At 44.3% G+C, this 22,020-nt stretch overlaps 1 protein-coding gene across 3 annotated transcripts in view; it reads right to left on the reverse strand.

Annotated features, from left to right (window-relative positions):
• VPS13B (vacuolar protein sorting 13 homolog B) overlaps positions 1–21,817 on the reverse strand; it is an 843,188-nt gene extending 821,371 nt beyond the window's left edge. For all 3 annotated transcript variants that reach the window (XM_063451210.1, XM_063451211.1, XM_063451212.1), the window contains exons 1-3: positions 21,729–21,817; positions 14,869–15,051; positions 6,067–6,210 (exon numbers count right to left, since the gene is read on the reverse strand). In XM_063451210.1, coding sequence (XP_063307280.1) covers positions 6,067–6,210; positions 14,869–15,015 — 291 coding nt within the window. In that variant the 5' untranslated portion in view covers positions 15,016–15,051; positions 21,729–21,817. The remainder of the gene's footprint in view (positions 1–6,066; positions 6,211–14,868; positions 15,052–21,728) is intronic.
• Between the last annotated feature and the right edge of the window lie 203 nt (positions 21,818–22,020).

A 22,020-nucleotide genomic window follows, 5' to 3' on the forward strand; every position in this document is an offset into this window, starting at 1 on the left:
CCTTACCCCTTGTCCGGCGGGGGTTATCCCGGCCACATGGCGACAGCTCACACTGTGTCGGGAGCTCCCGCGTTAGTTCCACGCCGGTCATCTGAACTTGTAAAGGCTGCCCGAGGAACAGCCCGCTAGCAGACATGGACACTGCCATGGAGGGGAATATACCTTATTGCGAGGAAGCACTCTTACACTGCTCTGGGGATCCAGATGGCTGCATCCTGCGGAAGAACTCCTGGGCATACAGCCTCCTGGAGAAGTCATGGACCCTGTGTGACAGACCCATCTGTCTGTGAATTACTTTTATTTTCCCTTCATTCATCAGTTTTTTCGGCTATTTCCCTGTCCGTACAGCCCCTACGTTATTCCCCTTTCACCGAAAGAACTGCCGAACAGTCGCCCACCCAGTAGGGAAGTGTGCTGCTTGTTAACCTCTTGGCCCTATCAGAACGTTGTGGTTAACTGCAGACACTTCCTAATGGTTGAATGTCGGCTGGGTGGTCGTCATTCGTATGAACGAACACGAGGCGGCGGCCATCTTGGACGTCTGAATGCCCAGCAGTGTTCGTCGACGATTTCATGGAACTGAAAACGGAAACTATTTTCTCACGAACACCGCTGAAGCCGCCGACCTCCCTTCTTCTCTTCCTCCAGCATACGGACGCCGGCCCATTCGGTACTTTTCCTCACGAATGGAGTCACCTCAGATAGCTATCCCATGGAGCCCATTCATACTTTTACTTTGGCTCCATGGCAATTGAACTGTATGTATGTGATCTGAGCGCCATTCGGTAATAATGTGCGCTCAGATCTAAGCTATCTGGGGATACGTTGAACATGCATGTTTCATTCGGTAGTTTTACCATTGTATATTTTTATGTCTTTTTATTGTCTCTATTAAAATGGAGGTTATGCTCTATCCTCGGAGATAATTGAGTTACTTCCCGATTATCTCCAGTATAGAGAGGAGGGTTCTGTAAGGCTTAAGGGGGAGTGTTTATACCTATACTCTTGTGATTGGCTACTGTAACTTTTTGTCACAGTTTTCCACCAGGTCACCTAGGGGAGTGTCCACCTGGTGGAAGACCTGCATAAATACCGGGCAGGTAGCCCCATTAATGTAAATAGAGTAAGGAGCACAACCAAAAATCTTTATATATATGAAAAAACTTTATTACATGGGTATATACTCTAGGTCTGTCTCTTTAAATATTATCCACAGAAATACAAAGTCATGCTATGATAAAGCATTTACCAAAAAAGCATATGTATTAAGACACATATAAACACACAATGCGTGCTATATAAATGAAAGAAATATCATGCAAACAGACCATTATAATACTAAGTATAAACAAAACCCAGACATATAAAAAATGCAAAAAACCATACCAAAATCAGTGAGAAGCAGGGACAGAGTCAATCAAAAAAAAAAACAACGTTTCGGCTGAAAAGCCTTTGTCAAGGGAGCACCTTGTCTCATTTTCATTAGGTAGCCCCATTAAACCAGATCACTGCTTGACCCTCAATACGGAGCTTCGTCTCGTACTTGGGGGGCTTTATTTGTATGGTTTTCCTGTTCGGCGGATTGGTGTATTCGGTAGCTGCCTTTGTATCTGGAAAGGGAATATCTCCAAAACGGCGTTAACCCCTTTTATACTTGTGGTGCCGTTACACCCTGCCTTTGGGTTAGGGGGTGGCCCAGAGGAAATCATTCCCCAACACCGTGAGTCCAGTGGGACAGTAACGCACTGACCTTTCCGGTACACCGGTCGCCGTGAGGAGGGTGCCCCAGTCCCAAGTATGTGGCCAGCACTCAGTGGGGCAAGTGGGTACAAACACTTCACGGAAGCATATGTGGTGCTGGGGAGCTGCAGGAGACGGTCAGAGCATGGACTCTTGGAGGGGGAGGTCTAATGGATTGATTCAGACTCTGAGTGCCCACAGTGCCACAGAACGCCACGCTGGTAGGTTGGATCTGACTTAGGGAGAATTGGTGGAAGATGGACGGCCTGAGGGGCCCACAGCAGCAAGTGAGGGAATGGCTCCCACATATTAACACAGACGATACTCTATTTAAACCACATCATGCAGTAATATTGCCTAGTCTGTTCGCATCCGTACGACACAGTATGCCCACATTATATTGATAACATGTCATACCTCTGCTACAGCTATAACAAGCAAGGAACAGGGAAAATAAAGTGGGGATACGGAAAAGGGAAATGTTTCACAGACATTCATTTTTCATTTTTGATAATTTGCCATTAGCTCTTAAACATGGATGGCATTGTGTCTCAGGGCTCTTTTGATCACTGAAAACAATCTCGGACACCTGTGATAATTAGATTGCCAGGTGAGCCCAATTTAAGGAAAAAACTACTAAAGGAGGGTGTTCCACATTATTAAGCAGAGCACCATTTTCATGCAATATGGGGAAGAAAAAGGATCTCTCTGCTGCCAAAAAGAGTGAAATAGTTCAATGCCTTGGACAAGTTATGAAAACATTAGATATTTCACGAAAACTTCACGAAAAAGCGTGATCGTCGCACTATTAAGAGATTTGTGGCTGATTCAGAGCACAGATGGGTTCGTGCAGATAAAGGCACATTGAGGAAGATTTCTGCCAGATCCACGCATCTCTGAAACATATCAGACTGGTCCCACCCATACGGGCAGTCCAGATCCAAAATGCCAGCAAGTTCCCTCTGCACAAGAGACACAGCAACCCCAGACGATCGTTTCAGCCTTGTTAGGCATCATCAGTGAGGCATAGCTGATATCTCCGTAGGAACCGTGAGCAAGGGATCCACGTCTGGATTATCCCTTTAAACTTGTGGAGAGCAAAAAATGGGTTGAAAGGGAATATGGGTGGGACCAGTCTGATATGCTTCAGATATGTTCTCTCTGTAATGGCACAAGATGAGCTAAAACCAGCTTGAGTTCTGAGCGGGGACCCACCGAAGGGCAGGCTATTTCAGCTGCTGTCCGTTCTCAGAATACTCTTGCGACCCGTTTTTTGCTCTGCAGAAGTTTAAAGGGTAATCCAGACGTGGACCCCTTGCTCACAGTGCCTAGAGAGATATCAGCTATGCCTCACTGATGATGCCTAACAAGGCTGAAACGATCGTCTGGGGTTGCTGTATCTCTCGTGCAGAGAGAACTTGCTGGCATTTCGGATCTGGACTGCCCATATGGGTGGGACCAGTCTGATATGCTTCAGATATGTTCTCTCTGTAATGTCACAAGATGAGCTAAAACCAGCTTGAGTTCTGAGCGGGGACCCACCAAAGGGCAGGCTATTTCAGCTGCTGTCCGTTCTCAGAATACTCTTGCGACCCGTTTTTTGCTCTCTACAATCTATATGCATGCACAAAAGAAGCAATCATGAGATTCACATTTACAATTAACAGTTCCCGATACAATGAATATGTAATTTATAGTGTGTGTTACTTTTCTGCGCAGTAGTAATAGCAGAAACAATTTAATTAAACTCTCACATTTCCCCATCGTCGTTAAGGTAGGAAAAGTTCCTCAACCTTAAGTAAAAAAGAATTTAAAAAAAAAAAAAAACATACTCACACAAGAGTTGATGAATTTAAATTTGGACATTTCCGACTGAGTTAATGATAGTTGATGATATCCAAGTTTGCAAAAAATAAATAAAAAAAATCACACAAAAAGAAATTGAAATTCATCTCTTGACAAATCGGGAAAAAATAAATTTAAAAAATGTATATCATGTATTGCATTGCACTAAGTTATTAAATAAATGCTTACCCCTCTCTAGCACTTATGAAGCTGCCATCATTTATATTTTGACCATCTTACATTAAATTGTAACATGTACTACACCTGTGCAAAAAATGATTTCAAAGTCCTTTTAATTCAAAGCCAGACGAATCGATCATGCGGGATTCTTACACTTAATGAATAAGACTCCACAGATAAAATTCATGACATCAATTCAATGGGATGTGAATTATAAGGAATTTGATTGAGACGAACTGTCAGAAACTAACTTATGCATAGATCTAACAGATACTTCCTTTCCAACTGCTCCTGCTTGGAAAACACAACAGAGCTTCGTAAAGAAGGGTACACTGCAACTATAACATTATTATATTATATTAATCAGCAGTGTATTGGTGCCTGATTGAAATTACCTTGTGCACTCTATTCCTAAATTCCCAAGACTTTTGCTCTCAGCTGAGAATAATCACAGCAACTATAGGAAATTATTCCACATGTTCTGTATTTTCTAAGAAGACAAGCTGGAGAACTATCTGTAGCAAATTCTCTTGATATTCACCAAGCACTTATAGTCCATAATAGGCTTTCTAAAGGTGATCAGTTGATCCGATGACTATTACATAGTTTTCGGAGTCCCCCTATACCTCCTCAGAGGAGGTGATGGATGCTCCTGACGATATTCCCCATACAAAGGGGTTAGTAACCACTCCACAAACAGAGGATTTAACAGCACCAGCCACAAGAGGAGACATCAAGGCACTTATGAACATCAGGGCCTTTTTTGATGCTGACCTTAACATAATTAGAGAGGACATTACAATAAGAGTGCGAGCAACTGAAGAAACAGTCTCCACTATGGCACACCACCAGAAAAATAGCAAGGAGTTGATCCACCAACTACAGGCAGGAAATAAGGCAGTTCAGGTCAGATTAAATACTTTGGAAGACTCACAGAGGTGCAATAACCTCAAGATTAGGGGAATTGTGTAAACAGTTGATGATAACGAATTACCGCATTTTATACGTCGCCTCATGGCCTCATTGTTACCTCACCGGGCCGCAAAAAGCATCCAGCTGAACAATTTCTTCCGACTTACCAAATCCAACAGGGTTCTGGCCGGGGCCACACACACACACAACGAGACAGATCCACAGTCCAGGAGGTGGTGAAGAATAAAACACCGTATCCATTTAAAGAAATGCAAGCTCACTTCTTACAAGACCTGTGTTGCTTCACTCTCGCCTGAAGACGGTCACTGCTACAGGTCACTGAAACCCTACATTCCGCAGAAACCTCCTATAAATGGGGACCCTCACGCACCTTGCTGGCTACCAAGGACGGGCGTTCCTACCAACTCACCTCTGCAGAAGAAGCCGCCACATTCCTCCGAAAAGTGGGCCTCCCATCGACCAAAGACCCGGGGGAAGGACCGAGTTGCTCCTGGGATATTTCCAAAGCAGTGCCATTCACTCCACGAGCAGTAGCAGATATCGGCTACTACTGGGACAGACACCCAGATGGGAGCACAACAACACTGGACTGAGTCCTAAACCAGTCATACCTATTTAGTTTAATTGGCATTACTCTATTTCTTTATTATGTTTTTATGTTCCACGTTAAGGGAATTGATGTTCGTATTTTAGCACTTAATAGTCCTAGGATGGGGCATCATGTGCCCACGTGCCCCCCCCCCCCTTTCTGTGCTTAAGATAGGACCCACAACATATTCATCATAACATCTGTAACACTTCTCAATCGGGTATTAATGGCAACCTCTTAAAGCATACGTGACAAGCGGGTGACATCCGCGCCCACCTACACAGAGGCACATACCAGCCCATAAATTACCTTGTTGCCAGAGTGGATGATATTGCACTTACACCCCAAAGGCAAGCTGAACAGTATAGATGGCCCACCCAATGTTTCTTAAAAGCTAAATGCAAAGGGAATCACAGGCCGCACGCTTTACAAAGGGCACAAGGTGCCTTCGAACCTTAAACTTTCACACCCCATTACCTTCCCCTCTAAGCCTGGGGAACATAATTCTAGGGGAAAAACAAGCCAGTTCAAAGACATACCGAGATCGATACCCCTCACATGTTTTTCCTTTACCGTTGTTACCTTTCCTCTGTCACTTTCAAATAGTATAAAAGAGGCAGACAACCTAGGAGATTTATGATTAGCTATGTGATGACATTGTGTTTTCTTTGTACGCACTAACTCCTTTTCTTCTTTCAGTAACGTATACCTATTTGCATCAATAAAAGAAAGATTTACAAACAAAAAAAAAATGAAAAAGGCTAGTTTACAGAGCTTACCTGCCCGCCATCTTTCAGTTTCAAGATACATTCCATGGTATTGATGGTTATCACCACCGACTCGGAGCCAAGCTTTGTCCATGGTACGTGGATTCGCAGTTCGTGTATGTGTCCACTTAGAAATGTGAATGGTAACTTCAATTCCTAACAGAAATGATATCCAATGCCAGATTAGAATCTGAAAAACACACTCTCTCTTCAAACAAACAAATCATTTTGTGCATTAAAAAACCTAAACATCCTTTTTCCCCCCATTATTCAAATCAGCTATTTTGGGCCATTTAATACTCGACTGCTCTGATAACTCACAAAGCACTTTTAAAGAATCAGAAATCTAAAGAAACTAAATACGCATATTCTGTTCTAAAACTTAAAAGGACCCTTCGAACACCAAAACCACTAGATCTTAAAGGGACACTATCAACCAAAACCACTACAACTTTATGTAGTGGTTTTAGTGCAAAGAGACTGGCAGTCACTCTTTTTAAAATCCTGCCTTTGCTATGAAAAGGCAATGTAGGGCACTTCTAATGACTGCTTCCTGTTATGTTTGTGTAATCATTACAATACCACTTTATTCGCCTTCACACTCAAGAATAAGGCATCTTTATGATAAAATGCTGATTGGTGCAGTCCGGCAAAAGCTTTGCATGACCAGTGGACCCCCCTCCAATGTTCCTCTGTAGAGAAGCATTGGATTGGCTGTGATCATTACTAAAGATGAACTTTACCAGGAGCAGAACAGCAGACATGGACAAGAATTAAATGTAAGTAATCTTCTTTATTTCAGACTTACGGGGCAGGTAAACTAAAGTGGCAGGGAAAAAAACACTGAGGGCCCTCTATTGTGTAATAACAGCATGAGAGAGATATATCAGTGGTAATGTCACTTTATAAGAACTGGGAAACCCAAACCACATTACCAGTAAGTGTCCTTGGCCAAGACACCCAACACTATAAATCCACCTACCTCAAAATACTCTATAGATTGTAAGCTCCTTTGAGCAGGCCTTCTTACCTCTAAATATCCCCTTTCTATAATGTGATTAACGCTGGACAGGGTCTAACCAGCTGGTATCCAACGCTGCTGGTAGTTTAAAGCCATGCCATTAAAAACTCTGAATTGCAGGACATGAGGTCCTTAAGGGGTTAAACAGAGGCAATTATGGGTTTGAACTTTGTTCCGTTACAGTAATTTCATAATAAAAAATATACAAGGTATGGAACATTGAGCCATCCCATTCTAAAAATGGGAATTGAGTGTAATTCATTGAATCCTGTAAAGACATTTACTTTGGCTCCAGTACAGCATAATCCTTATTAAAATGTTATGTCTACTACCTTATCTGAAATATTTTAAAAGTTTAAATCTATCCCTGCCTCAGTCAGACTAGTTCCAGCGAACTAAGCTCAATGGTCAGGCTCCAAAGCTTTCTGCTGCCATTGCTTTGACAATCTGTTTACTGTCACTAGGAGCCTGCACTGCACACTGACACATGGATGGAAAGGCAAGACACAAACATGCACTGTTACATAAAACCCCGAACAGTTTACCACGTTGCTATAAATGGATGTAGATAGGCAAGGAGTGCACAGCAGCCACGCAAAAACAGCTGTAAGTAATTGTACACTAAGTTAGGTTAGTGTAAACTAGGGCTGTTAAGCACACTGCCTGTGGAGCTCACAACTTTGACCTGTTCTTAGATCAGGGGTCGGGACCTGCGGCCCTTTCATAGCACACTGGACTGGACCTGTTAAAGCATTAATTACCCCCCCATGGGCTGCTGGGAGGAAGTGAATTCAGGTCACTTCCTTCCAACTTGTTGAGAGCTGTGCGGAGAGGCAGGAGTAGGCACGCACACACACACAAAACACACACACACACAAGGGGGAAGGGAAGCCTGGAACCTTAGAGTCCCATCAGCCTTGGCCAGCCAGTTCCCATTGGACCCCAGGGTAGCGACAGTCCTGCACACAAAAGGTAAGGAAGCAGGATATTCATCACTTATGCGTGTGAATCTGCAGACTGTGCTAAATCAACATGCTACATTTTGCAATGAATTTTCAATAAACTGGTACAATGCCACATATCTATCACTAGAATAAGGAAGATTAATCTACCTGTACCAAAAGTACTTAATTGCGTTCAAATATTTGAGCATATCGCTTGCTCGAGTCAAAATATTAAAGAAAAGAGAGTTACTTTGGAGGAGGGAATTCAATTCATTCGAGCCCTGCGGTAAGAATAGGGACTACAATCTAATTATATAAAAGGATTATAAGAATATCCTTGAATAATATGTTTAGGCAAAAAAGCATTTTTAGATGATCTATAGAATCTGATAATTTCCTTTGGAAGAGAACTACAAATCTTTATTGTCCTTAATGTAAAGAACCCTTTCCTCTGCTATAAGCAAAAGAGCCTTTCTTCAAATCTCAATGTCTGATGTACATTGCTGCCAATGAACAGGTAAGCACATAGTAGCTTGCACTGACCCTGTATATATTTGTATAGTGCTATCATGTAAGCTGCCCTGTGAGATGCCTTTTTTCCGAAAACAAATCCAGTTTTTCTAGCCTTTCCTAATTACTAGGGTTTTCCATTCCCCTTACTAATTTTGTAGCTCGCCTCTGCATTTTTTTTCTAGTTTTGCAATATATTAAGGCAGTGTTAGGAATATTAGTAAAACAATACTATGACATAAATTAATAATGCATAATGTGTTATAAATGGTTTTAGGAGTACTGAATTTTTGTATGCGCTTTAATATAAAACAAAATTGGGCACTTCATTTTTTTAAATGACACGACCCTTAATTAATAGGGCACTTTAGTATTTTGCACCTTGAAATAATAGTTTGTATATTTTGCACTTTTCTTACTGCATGGTTATACTGCACTTCAAAGTCAAATATCAATTATCATGATTGAGGGTGAAGTTCCACTTCTTTGCATATTAAGTGGCTTTGTTTGGGCTGTGGGTGAAACACAGGTCTGAGCTCCTTAGTTGGGACAAAGCATTTATATTGCATGTTAAAGGGACACTATAGACCCCCTAAAACACTTTAGCTTGTTGAAAAGATTTGTGTGTGAGAAGAATGTGTGCTATTTTTTCATAATGACACTTTTATAAATTATACTGGTTACACCCCCCTGGCTTTTGGAGAAGACAACAGGTCTTATTACTTCCTGGTTCGGTTAGCTTATTTGCACTGAACTCAAGAGGCAGCAATTGCAGAGAGCACCTGCCTTGCAAATACTTCTCATTGAGCTGCATTGGAAAGGCTGTGACTGGACAATCACATAAAGTTTGGGCAGGGTTAGAAGAGGAGGGTTTGCAAAGGCAGCATACAAGAGAACTGCAGGTTTTGCAAGCTGATTTTAGATAGAATTCAAATGAAAAAATGCATAATTAAATGCATGTACGTTTTTATTTTGGGTATATCTACTAAACAGTGTTTTGTATTTATATGTGGACAGTGGAGTGTCCCTTTAATGACGGACACACAGCTAAATAAAGTTTGTTTGTTTTCAGTATCTGAGTTGTCTTTTCTTGGCATGACCAAACAGAGATATTGGAATTTGGTAATTATCACCTTTATCTGCTTGTTCATTATTTTGAGCAATAAATGCTATTGAGACCAAAGCTAAAGTCCTACGCTGCTAGCCTGACAATTTCGACTAACAGGGCTAAATTTTCACTTGCCAATGGCTAGTGAAAATATTTAAATTGTGAGCTCTGAGTGAAACCATAGCAAAAGTGACAAGAGGAACATTTTACTTCTAAAATGGGAGCACTGGGGTGACAGGGAAAGCCATGAGAGGAACACCTGGGATGTAAAAATCATTGTGTAGTTTTGTAATACATCTTGTTTTGAAAGGTAATATCAAGTGTCCAAAAAGTAATCCACTCTTCACCTCATTGTAAGTTTAACACAATCACTTAATTATAGCCACTATCAGCTGCAGATATATAAATGCTGAATTCATGAGGGTTACAAATGTAAGTACCGATCTGATTTGTTTATTCTTATAAAACAAGACATAAGCACATCTTTATAGAGACCTATATATCCTGCAGTAAGCTTACTCTGTCAACATCTACATAGTTTGCTTACTGTCTTAGCTTGTTACATTACCAAATAATTGTATGATGAGTTTGCCTATTACACAGTTCTGTATAAATACAAACAAGTTAGATGCAAAGGTATCATAATCATCCACCGTCTAATAACCAATCATTGTAACCTTGTCTAAAGACCATAATGTGAGCGGCTCACCTCAGCATTAGGAAAGAAGCATCTCTTTACCCCTTTCTTCCACTCCAGAATGTTTGTGGGTGCTGCGATGAACCCCAGGCAATTTCCCCAGTACCAGTAAAAGCCAGCATTACTGGTAGTGGGGTAGGCTGGCATTTAATAATCTCAATACAACAGTGTAAATATAGTGGAGATTATTATTATTCAATGGCTGAGCGTGTCAGCTGGGCTCTCTCAGCTAATAAAACAAGCTCCTATCTTGCACAAAACTGACATTTGGCTTTTACAGCTTGAGAAGACAGGACAAACCGTGCAAAAACACTTTGACAAACTATAACCACTACAGCAGGTTGTAGCAATTACGGTGCTTGGAATGTACCTTTAAATAGAATTGCCTGAGTTTTTCCGCGCCATTCAACTAACAGAATGTACTTTCCTACAGATAGGAACTGGGGTACTAAAGATTTTTTCCCAGATAGATAGGGATACTTCTACTGAAAGGATTAAGAAATAAAGTGCTAGAGCAGCGGTTCCCAGTGGGTCGCGGTGACCCACACATCCAGGGCCGCCGGCTAGTCAGGCTGCAGACTGTATGATAGAAGTCTCGCGAGCTCCCAGAGCGTTACCATGGCAACACTCAGGGAGCTCGCAAGACTTTTATTACACTGCACCCAGCGGAGCCGAGACAGGAGAGTTACCCCACCGGACCACCAGGGAGACACTGGACCACCAGGGAATTAAAGGAAGGTAGGACACAGCTACCCATTGTAAATTATTTTCTCCCTGCCCCCTCCTCACACTAACCCCTTCACTCCCTGCCGCCTCCCCACACTGTAACCCCTTCACTCCCTGCCCCCTCCCCACACTGTAACCCCTTCACTCCCTGCCCCTCCCCACACTGTAACCCCTTCACTCCCTGCCCCCCTCCCCACACTGTAACCCCTTCACTCCCTGCCCCCTCCCCACACTGTAACCCCTTCACTCCCTGCCCCCCTCCCCACACGGTAACCCCTTCACTCCCTGCCCCCTCCCCACACTGTAACCCCTTCACTCCCAGCCCCCTCCCCACACTGTAACCCCTTCACTCCCTGCCCCCACCCCACACTGTAACCCCTTCACTCCCTGCCCCCTCCCCACACTGTAACCCCTTCACTCCCTGCCCCCTCCCCACACTGTAACCCCTTCACTCCCTGCCCCCTCCCCACACTGTAACCCCTTCACTCCCTGCCCCCCTCCCCACACTGTAACCCCTTCACTCCCTGCCTCCCTCCCCACACTGTAACCCCTTCACTCCCTGCCCCCCTCCCCACACTGTAACCCCTTCACTCCCTGCCCTCCTCTCCCCACTGTAACCCCTTCACTCCCTGACCCCTCTCCCCACTGTAACCCCTGCTCTCCCTGCACCCCCACACTGTAACCCCTTCACTCCCTGCCCCCTCTCCCACTGTAACCCCTTCACTCCCTGCCCCCTCTCCCCACACTGTAACCCCTTCACTCCCTGCCCCCCTCCCCACACTGTAACCCCTTCACTCCCTGCCCTCCTCTCCCCACTGTAACCCCTTCACTCCCTGACCCCTCTCCCCACTGTAACCCCTGCTCTCCCTGCACCCCCACACTGTAACCCCTTCACTCCCTGCCCCCTCTCCCCACTGTAACCCCTTCACTCCCTGTCCCCCTCTCCCCACTGTAACCCCTGCTCTCCCTGCCCCCCCCCACTGTAATGCCTGCTCTCCCTGCTCCCCCACTGTAACCCATTTTCTCCCTGCTCCCCCATCATAACCCATTTTCTTCCTGTCCGCCCCCACTGTAGCCCTCTCTCCCCATGCCCTCCACTGTAGCCCTCTCTCCCTCTGCCCCCCACTGTATCCCTTTCTCCCCCTGCCCCCTACACTGTAGCCCTTTCTCCCCCTGACCCTACACTGTAACCCTTTCTCCCCCTGCCCCCTGCACTGTAGCCCTTTCTCCCCCTGCCCCCTGCACTGTAGCCCTTTCTCCCCCTGCCCACCCACTGTAACACTTTCTGCCCCTGCCCGCCGCCCACTGTAACCCTTTTTCACCCTGCCCCCCTACACTGTTACCTGCACACACACTCCCTACCACACGGTCACCCTCACCTGTCTCTGCGTGTATGTGTATCTGAGTCTCCTTTGTGTCAGTGTGTATCTGTTTACATGAGTGTATGTGTATCTGTGTGTAGGAAAATAAGTGTGTGTATTGTGTGTGTATCGCTGTGTCAGTATGTGTATTTGTGTGTCTCTGTATGTGTATACACTGCACACATACTCCATGCAAAAAACATGCTTACATCCAAACACACATTGTGTATATGTATATTTTATATACACAATAAACACACACTGCATCCATTACACACACTGCATCCACTACACACGCACAGCAATCAAAGGCAAACATTACACACAAACACACCCATGTATTAAAACACTAAAATGATATACAAACACCCCTTCATTCAAACAACAACACTACACACAAAAAGCACACCTGCATTTAAAGTCCAGCACTACATTCAAACACCCCTGCATTCAGACGCAAACATTACAAACAAGTACACCACTACATTCCAATGGCAACAGTACATACAAATACTCCCATACATGCACACACATACTTAAAGGACCACTATAGGCACCCAGACCACTTCAGCTTAATGAAGTGGTCTGGGTGCCAGGTCCATCTAGGATTAACCCTGCCTGCTGTAAACATAGCAGTTTCAGATAAATTGCTTTGTTTACAAATGGGTTAATCCAGCCTCTAGTGGCTGACTCATTGACAGCTGCTAGAGGCGCTTTAGCGCTTCTTACTGTGATGTTCACAGTGAGAAGACGCCAGCGTCCATAGGAAAGCATTGAATGCTTTCCTATGGACTGGCTAAATGCGCGCACGGCTCTTGCTGCGTATGCGCATTCAGCCGATGACGGCCAAAGGAGAAGGAGAGTCCCCAGCGCTGAGGGAGCCCGGCGCTGGAGAAAGGGGCGTTTTTAACCCCCTTCCTCTCCCTTCAGCCCGGCGGGAATGGGACCCTGAGGGTGGGTGCTCCCTCGGTGCACTTTAGTGCCAGGAAAACAAGTTTGTTTTCCTGGCACTACAGTGGTCTTTTAATACACAAACATGCTTACATTTAAACGCTCAAACACTGCTCACAAATATAACCCTGCAACGATGGGCAAATGGTAGATTCCCAGCTGGCATAGCATTGTTGAAGTTCTCCGACAGATGGAGATCTACCTTTTGGCCACACTTGCACTAGAGGGGCCCCAGAAAGCATACTTGCACCAGGGCCCTCTCTACATTAGTTCCACCACTGGGATAATCAATGTGAGGTGCCTGGATGAGCAGGACACAACGTCTGATTCTGACTGTCTGTGAGTAAGCAGTTGTATGCCTCTAAAACTGATTGCCATGATGTGCAAAGTTTCTGCCTCTAAAACTCCATGATATATCAACATTATGCATCTAAAACTGCCATGATATGCCAAATTATGCCTCTAACACTGCCATGATATGCCAATTTTATGCATCTAAAGCTGATTGCCATGGTGTGCCAATTGTATGCTTTTAAAGCTGATTGCCACGGAGTGCCAAGTTTATGCATCTAAAAGTGATTGCCATGATATGCCAAGTTTATGCATCTAAAGCTGATTGCCATGGTGTGCCAAGTTTATGTATTTAAAACTGCCCTGATGTTCCAATTGTATGCCTCTAAAACTGATTGCCATGATGTACCAATTGTAAGCCTCTAAAACTGATTGCCATGGTGTGCCAATTGTATGCCTCTAAACCTGGATGCCATAGTGTGCCAATTGTAAGCCTCTAAAACTGATTGCACTGGTGTGCCAATTTTATGCACCTAAAGTTGCCATGATGTGCCAAGTTTATACATCTAAAACTGATTGCCATAATGTACCAATTTCATGCATCTAAAGCTGCCATAATGTTCCAATTGTATGCCTGTAAAGCTGATTGCCATGGTGTGCCAATTGTAAGCCTCTAAAACTGATTGCCATGGTATGCCAACTGTGTGCCTCTAAAACTGATTGCCATAATGTACCAATTTTATGCATCTAAAGCTGATTGCCACGGTGTGCCAATTTTATACATCTAAAGCTGCCATAATGTTCCAATTGTATGCCTGTAAAGCTGATTGCCATGGTTTGCCAATTTATAGCCTCTAAAGCTGATTGCCATGGTATGCCAACTGTATGCCTCTAAAGCAGATTGCTATAGTGTGCCAATTGTATGCCTCTTAAGCTGTTTGCCATGGTGTGCCAGATTTCTGCCTCTAAAAGCAATTGCCATGGTGTACATCTAAAGCGGATTGCTATGGTGTGCCAATTGCATGCCTCTAAAGCTGATTGTCATGGTGTTCACTTTTTAAAATATGCATTAAAAGCAAGTGGGTCTCGAAAAATTACCATTTTGAAAAGTGGGTCTTGGGCCATAAAAGTTTGGGAAGCCCTGTGCTAGAGAATGAAAATCAATGAATTAGAAAACATGAATAATACATTGTAAGATTATTTACCTGTTCAAGAACATCTAATTTTAATTCAAGTTTGCTGAGAACCACATCTCCTCCCCAGAGTGAAAGCTGTAAGTCTGAAGGCTTCAAATTTTTAATGTAGCGATTCACATAGCTCATTAAGATTGGAGTCACATAGGACTCCAACATGATGGAATTATCACAATGTCAGTCTTCTCTTTAAGCCTAGGAAGATAAGAAAAAAAATTACCACCAGAAATCCTTTATCCCGCACCTTCCATGGTGCTTTGCTAAGTTACAGGCTGGCAAAGCATCACAAGGGATTTGATATGACGGCAGGTGGAGAGCAACCTGTACTGTAAACAACGAAATGATACATTGCTGAATACGTTAGTAAAGAAAATCTAATCTATGCGTAAAGATAATCAAAACAAGTATCATTCTTAATGATGCTATATAAGACACACACACACACAGGATGTTTATGCAGCAAAACACACAGATGCTTATTTACACAGTCGATACCATATGAGTGAAGTCTGTACTAAAATGCATGTTTTCAATATGTTCACTTCACGAAAGATTTTCAACGATCCAACTCTCTGTGAGTCACACGCAATTCTATAAACATTCAAGTATGTTAAGTCATATAGTAAAAATGTCACCGGAGATTAAATAAACACACCTGCAGACGACTGAAGGGATATTTATTTATTGTATCCAACAAAGGCTGTTTTATGTTTGTGTAAAAAGGAGAGAGTTTTCTGTAATATACCATTATAAATAAAATTGGAATCACTGTACTCTGTGCCAAGTGCAATGCATTAGGATAAGTTATTATTAAGGTTTGATTGCTTATTTGGGTTAAAAAAAGGGGGGGGATAAAATCTATCTATCTATCCAAGTGGTTTTATTTGTTTATAAAATGAAGGTGCAGAATGCAGAATCTGCAGGCTTTTCTGAACATGGATCAACCAACTTAAATATTGATACTTGCTAAAGGCGTATCTTTTATTTTACCATGTTATGAATGGTTTTCAATACAAAGTGAAGTTTCGTATAATTTTGATTAGAACAGAATGAGAACACTGCTCCCACCTTATCTAAAGTAAAGGTGTATTTTTAATCCAGTGCATAGATTTCCCCTCTAACTTTTAGAAAATTTAAGAGAAGATTGTGGTGGAAACAAGAGCTGCACAGTATTTACAAAATGGAAAATTGCACAATACTGAAAAAAAAATTGTAGAGACCAGGATATCAATTAAGATATAAAGTCAATGCTGCATTTTAGAAGGGTACAATCTACTCTGCATGACACTTTAAACAACGGACTGCAATGTTCCAATTTAAATGTATACGAAACAATAATAGAATGAAGATCAGGCCAACACTGGAACTCTGGAACTGTATTTGCAACTTAGCCAGTTCCGTACTAATGCATTGTATGTTTTATGTTACAACCAGTCAATGCCGCAATGGTCAAAGGGGAGCTTGCCTGGTATGTCCATTACAACCATGAACATGCAACATAAACAGATGACATTTTCTTGTTGGGAAAAAGCATATCAATGAATTCTTCTGAGGAAAAAAAGTACTAAAAGGTATTATAGCATGAAGAAGGTTATGTGATCACATTAATGCTCAGGTGTATTTTCTGAGCTACTGGCCAATACTTTGTACCTGAAAAACGTTAAATAAAGACAAGAGACAATAATGGATAGTACCAGAACCATTTTCCTTGGTTATAATATGGTACTGGAATGTTTATTTTCCCATACAATGCACAAACATACAATATAGGCAAGATGACGTAAGAAATTACAGATAAAAACAGTATACACATACACAGGAAATACAGGTTTCTATACAATAATAAAACCATGGACCACAAGGAAAGAGTCAATGGAAACACACAAATAAGTAAATAAATACTGTTGTGGGTGTATGTGTGTAGATATGAAGACCACACAGGAAAAGTACAGATGGGAATGCAGTCTATGGGCACATATAAGACACAGATTTGAGTAGATATAAACACGAGTACCTATGAAATATGATTACATTAATAAAGTCTTATTCTAATGCACTGTCACAGTCAGTATATGACCTGGCTGCCCCCTGTATGGGGACCCTGGGCAGAAACATGAATTATAAATGATGACACTATTTCTATATTATATATGTCCTGCAGCTGGCTGACTCCATGGGGTGCCTGTCACAGTCAGTATATGGCCTGGCTGCCCCTGTATGGGGACCCTGGGCAGAAACATGAATTATAAATGATGACACTATTTCTATATTATATATGTCCTGCAGCTGGCTGACTCCATGGGGAGCCTGTCACAGTCAGTATATGGCCTGGCTGCCCCCTGTATGGGGACCCTGGGCAGAAACATGAATTATAAATGATGACACTATTTCTATATTATATATGTCCTGCAGCTGGCTGACTCCATGGGGAGCCTGTCACAGTCAGTATATGGCCTGGCTGCCCCTGTATGGGGACCCTGGGCAGAAACATGAATTATAAATGATGACACTATTTCTATATTATATATGTCCTGCAGCTGGCTGACTCCATGGGGTGCCTGTCACAGTCAGTATATGGCCTGGCTGCCCCCTGTATGGGGACCCTGGGCAGAAACATAAATTATAAATGATGACACTATTTCTATATTATATATGTCCTGCAACTGGCTGACTCCATGGGGTGCCTGTCACAGTCAGTATATGGCCTGGCTGCCCCCTGTATGGGGACCCTGGGCAGAAACATGAATTATAAATGATGACACTATTTCTATATTATATATGTCCTGCAGCTGGCTGACTCCATGGGGAGCCTGTCACAGTCAGTATATGGCCTGGCTGCCCTCTGTATGGGGGACCCTGGGCAGAAACATGAATTATAAATGATGACACTATTTCTAGATTATATATGTCCTGCAGCTGGCTGACTCCATGGGGAGCCTGTCACAGTCAGTATATGGCCTGGCTGCCCCTGTATGGGGACCCTGGGCAGAAACATGAATTATAAATGATGACACTATTTCTATATTATATATGTCCTGCAGCTGGCTGACTCCATGGGGTGCCTGTCACAGTCAGTATATGGCCTGGCTGCCCCTGTATGGGGACCCTGGGCAGAAACATGAATTATAAATGATGACACTATTTCTATATTATATATGTCCTGCAGCTGGCTGACTCCATGGGGAGCCTGTCACAGTCAGTATATGGCCTGGCTGCCCCCTGTATGGGGACCCTGGGCAGAAACATGAATTATAAATGATGACACTATTTCTATATTATATATGTCCTGCAGCTGGCTGACTCCATGGGGTGCCTGTCACAGTCAGTATATGGCCTGGCTGCCCCCTGTATGGGGACCCTGGGCAGAAACATGAATTATAAATGATGACACTATTTCTATATTATATATGTCCTGCAGCTGGCTGACTCCATGGGGTGCCGGTCACAGTCAGTATATGGCCTGGCTGCCCCCTGTATGGGGACCCTGGGCAGAAACATGAATTATAAATGATGGCACTATTTCTATATTATATATGTCCTGCAGCTGGCTGACTCCATGGGGTGCCTGTCACAGTCAGTATATGGCCTGGCTGCCCCCTATATGGGGACCCTGGGCAGAAACATGAATTATAAATGATGACACTATTTCTATATTATATATGTCCTGCAGCTGGCTGACTCCATGGGGAGCCTGTCACAGTCAGTATATGGCCTGGCTGCCCCCTGTATGGGGACCCTGGGCAGAAACATGAATTATAAATGATGACACTATTTCTATATTATATATGTCCTGCAGCTGGCTGACTCCATGGGGAGCCTGTCACGGTCAGTATATGGCCTGGCTGCCCCTGTATGGGGACCCTGAGCAGAAACATGAATTATAAATGATGGCACTATTTCTATATTATATATGTCCTGCAGCTGGCTGACTCCATGGGGAGCCTGTCACAGTCAGTATATGGCCTGGCTGCCCCCTGTATGGGGACCCTGGGCAGAAACATGAATTATAAATGATGACACTATTTCTTTTTTTTTTTTTTTTAAATTCTTTATTTTTGTTTGAGCATGAAATTACAGTCTGGCTTGCTGCGCCACAATAGTTACAGCCAACCGTCAATTGACATAGAAGGGCATGGCATGAGAAATACAGTGCACTTTTTAAAGTGGTATAAAATTTAACAAGAATAACATTGCAAACACGTAGAGTAAACAGATTATGATGTTATATTCTGACTTTTCTATTCTCTTTGTGACAATAGTGTATTTTGTGGCCCAGTTTATATTATTATTTTATCATGCTTAAGTAGTGCAGCGTTGGAGCTTACGATTTTAAATGTAAGTAAAGCCTGCAAGCAGGATTAGTTTGTGCATGAGCTAGGTCAATAGCTAAGGAATAATACAAGCATTGCGGTTTAAGACGCTAGATACAACTCTTAACTAGTGCATATGTGCCCAAGAAATGCTTAAAAGTTTGCTTATATAGACAAAGTAAAGTCGCTTATAATAATGCTGCTGGCGCTTGAGGTTACAATTGTGTGATTTGCGAGCGATATAACATAAATGCATTTAACCTAAATATTTCCAGCATTGTCTAAACATAAGCGCTTGCATCAATCTGTTCGTTTCGCTAGAGATTTTTGAAGAAAAAGATTTTAAGCACGCTGAACTACGCTAAAAACGACAGCCCTGTTAGCCTTAATTGTGCATAGGTGGGAGGACTGCATTGTAAATACTAACAGTAGGTCTAAATTAATATAACCCAGAGCTTGAGCTAGCAAAAACATGTACATTTCAACAGGTGGCAGAGACAAACGGGTAACACAGCCATGCATCACTTGTAGTGAAGAGCTATCTGTAGTGGCAGGTAGCCTGGTATGCCAGCCCCGTTAAGCGATCCGTCAGCCTATCCCCCTGCTGGGCAGCAAGCCTCCATGTGTGGACAGTTCATGCAGTTGCTGGTGCGTGCTGGATTTGCCTGCGCGGCATGGTAGGTGCCTCCTCGGGATTCCCTCCCTGGCGGGTCGTAGCTGGGTTCTCCGTCGGTCCCGCCCGCCGGTGTGCAGTCTCTCCGTGTCTAGGTCAGCGTCATGGTAGGCTTTGTGTGGTCCCATATGCGGGGCGGCGTCTTGCTGGCCAAGGTTCTCAGGGGCCGTCGGGGTGTAAGCATGTCGGGTGCTTTGAGTCAGCTTACCCGTCCGCCCAAGCAGATGCTGGCGGTTACATCGCCGAGCGTATGCTCTTGGAGTGCGTGGCAGGGCCCCATAGTGTCGGCGCCGGGTCACAGGGCGGATCCAGGGGGCCACCGTTTTCACCGCTTGCCTGAGGGTGAGTCCCCCGCGACATAGCAGAGTCCAGAAGCTCCTGCAACGTTCGTCAAAAGCCTCCATGGGCCTTGTCGTTGGCCTGGGCTTGTGTGAGGGTCTTGAGTCAGGTTGCCGCCGAGCCGCCATCTTGGTAGGGTCCTGGCAGCACTTTTTCCTCGCGGGCAGTGAGGCCTGTGAGATTGCCGTCCGCCGTGGTGTGGCTTTCCCGTGAGGACCGGGATGACCCCCGCCGGTCAAAAGGCGGGGGGGGGGGGTAGAGTGCTGGTGTGTGTGCCTGGTTTTGTCTGGGCAGGGGCGAGCGGCTTTCCCGCCCTTGCTTCGGCACGAGTAGGCCGCATATGGTTTCCAGCACCCCCTTGGCCGACGGGCCTCGGGGTTGTGTCTGCCGCTTCAGTGGTGCTTCCCCAGCATGGGTAGTGCATCCATTCGTGTCTGCCGTTGTCGTTGCTGTCTTTTTGTCCCCGTTTAATGCTTGTCGAGCAGGAGCTCATGGCGCCCGCGTCTGCTTCGCTTCGACACTATTTCTATATTCTATATGTCCTGCAGCTGGCTGACTCCATGGGGAGCCTGTCACAGTCAGTATATGGCCTGGCTGCCCCCTGTATGGGGACCCTGGGCAGAAACATGAATTATAAATGATGACACTATTTCTATATTATATATGTCCTGTAGCTGGCTGACTCCATGGGGAGCCTGTCACAGTCAGTATATGGCCTGGCTGCCCTCTGTATGGGGGACCCTGGGCAGAAACATGAATTATAAATGATGACACTATTTCTATATTATATATGTCCTGCAGCTGGCTGACTCCATGGGGTGCCTGTCACAGTCAGTATATGGCCTGGCTGCCCCCTATATGGGGACCCTGGGCAAAAACATGAATTATAAATGATGACACTATTTCTATATTATATATGTCCTGCAGCTGGCTGACTCCATGGGGTGCCTGTCACAGTCAGTATATGGCCTGGCTGCCCCTATATGGGGACCCTGGGCAGAAACATGAATTATAAATGATGACACTATTTCTATATTATATATGTCCTGCAGCTGGCTGACTCCATGGGGTGCCTGTCACAGTCAGTATATGGCCTGGCTGCCCCTGTATGGGCACCCTGAGCAGAAACATGAATTATAAATGATGGCACTATTTCTATATTATATATGTCCTGCAGCTGGCTGACTCCATGGGGTGCCTGTCACAGTCAGTATATGGCCTGGCTGCCCCCTGTATGGGGACCCTGGGCAGAAACATGAATTATAAATGATGACACTATTTCTATATTATATATGTCCTGCAGCTGGCTGACTCCATGGGGTGCCTGTCACAGTCAGTATATGGCCTGGCTGCCCCCTGTTTGGGGACCCTGGGCAGAAACATGAATTATAAATGATGGCACTATTTCTATATTATATATGTCCTGCAGCTGGCTGACTCCATGGGGTGCCTGTCACAGTCAGTATATGGCCTGGCTGCCCCCTGTTTGGGGACCCTGGGTGCTGGGGGGCTGCAGTGAGTGTGAGTGTGAGTGTGAGTGTGAGACTTACACAGACAGCTCCCCATCAGGATCCAGCCGCCACCTCCTCCTCCTGTGCAGATGCCACTGCAGCGTGGGAACCAGATCGACACTTCCGGGTGTGCCAGGCAGAGCAGGACGTGACGTCATGTCAACAACACTCACCCCCTTTACCGGAAGTCAGCGTATCCGGTTGCGAGTCGCTCGGTAACAGCTGGTGGCGCCGGTACCGGGGTCCTGTCATAGTGGCCGTGGCGAGGGGACCGAGAGGGAGCATTGCAGCACGGACTGATATAGGACTGCAGCTTTCTGAAACCTGCAAA

Source organism: Pelobates fuscus, chromosome 4 (genome assembly GCF_036172605.1).
Source record: "Pelobates fuscus isolate aPelFus1 chromosome 4, aPelFus1.pri, whole genome shotgun sequence".
NCBI lineage: Eukaryota > Metazoa > Chordata > Amphibia > Anura > Pelobatidae > Pelobates > Pelobates fuscus.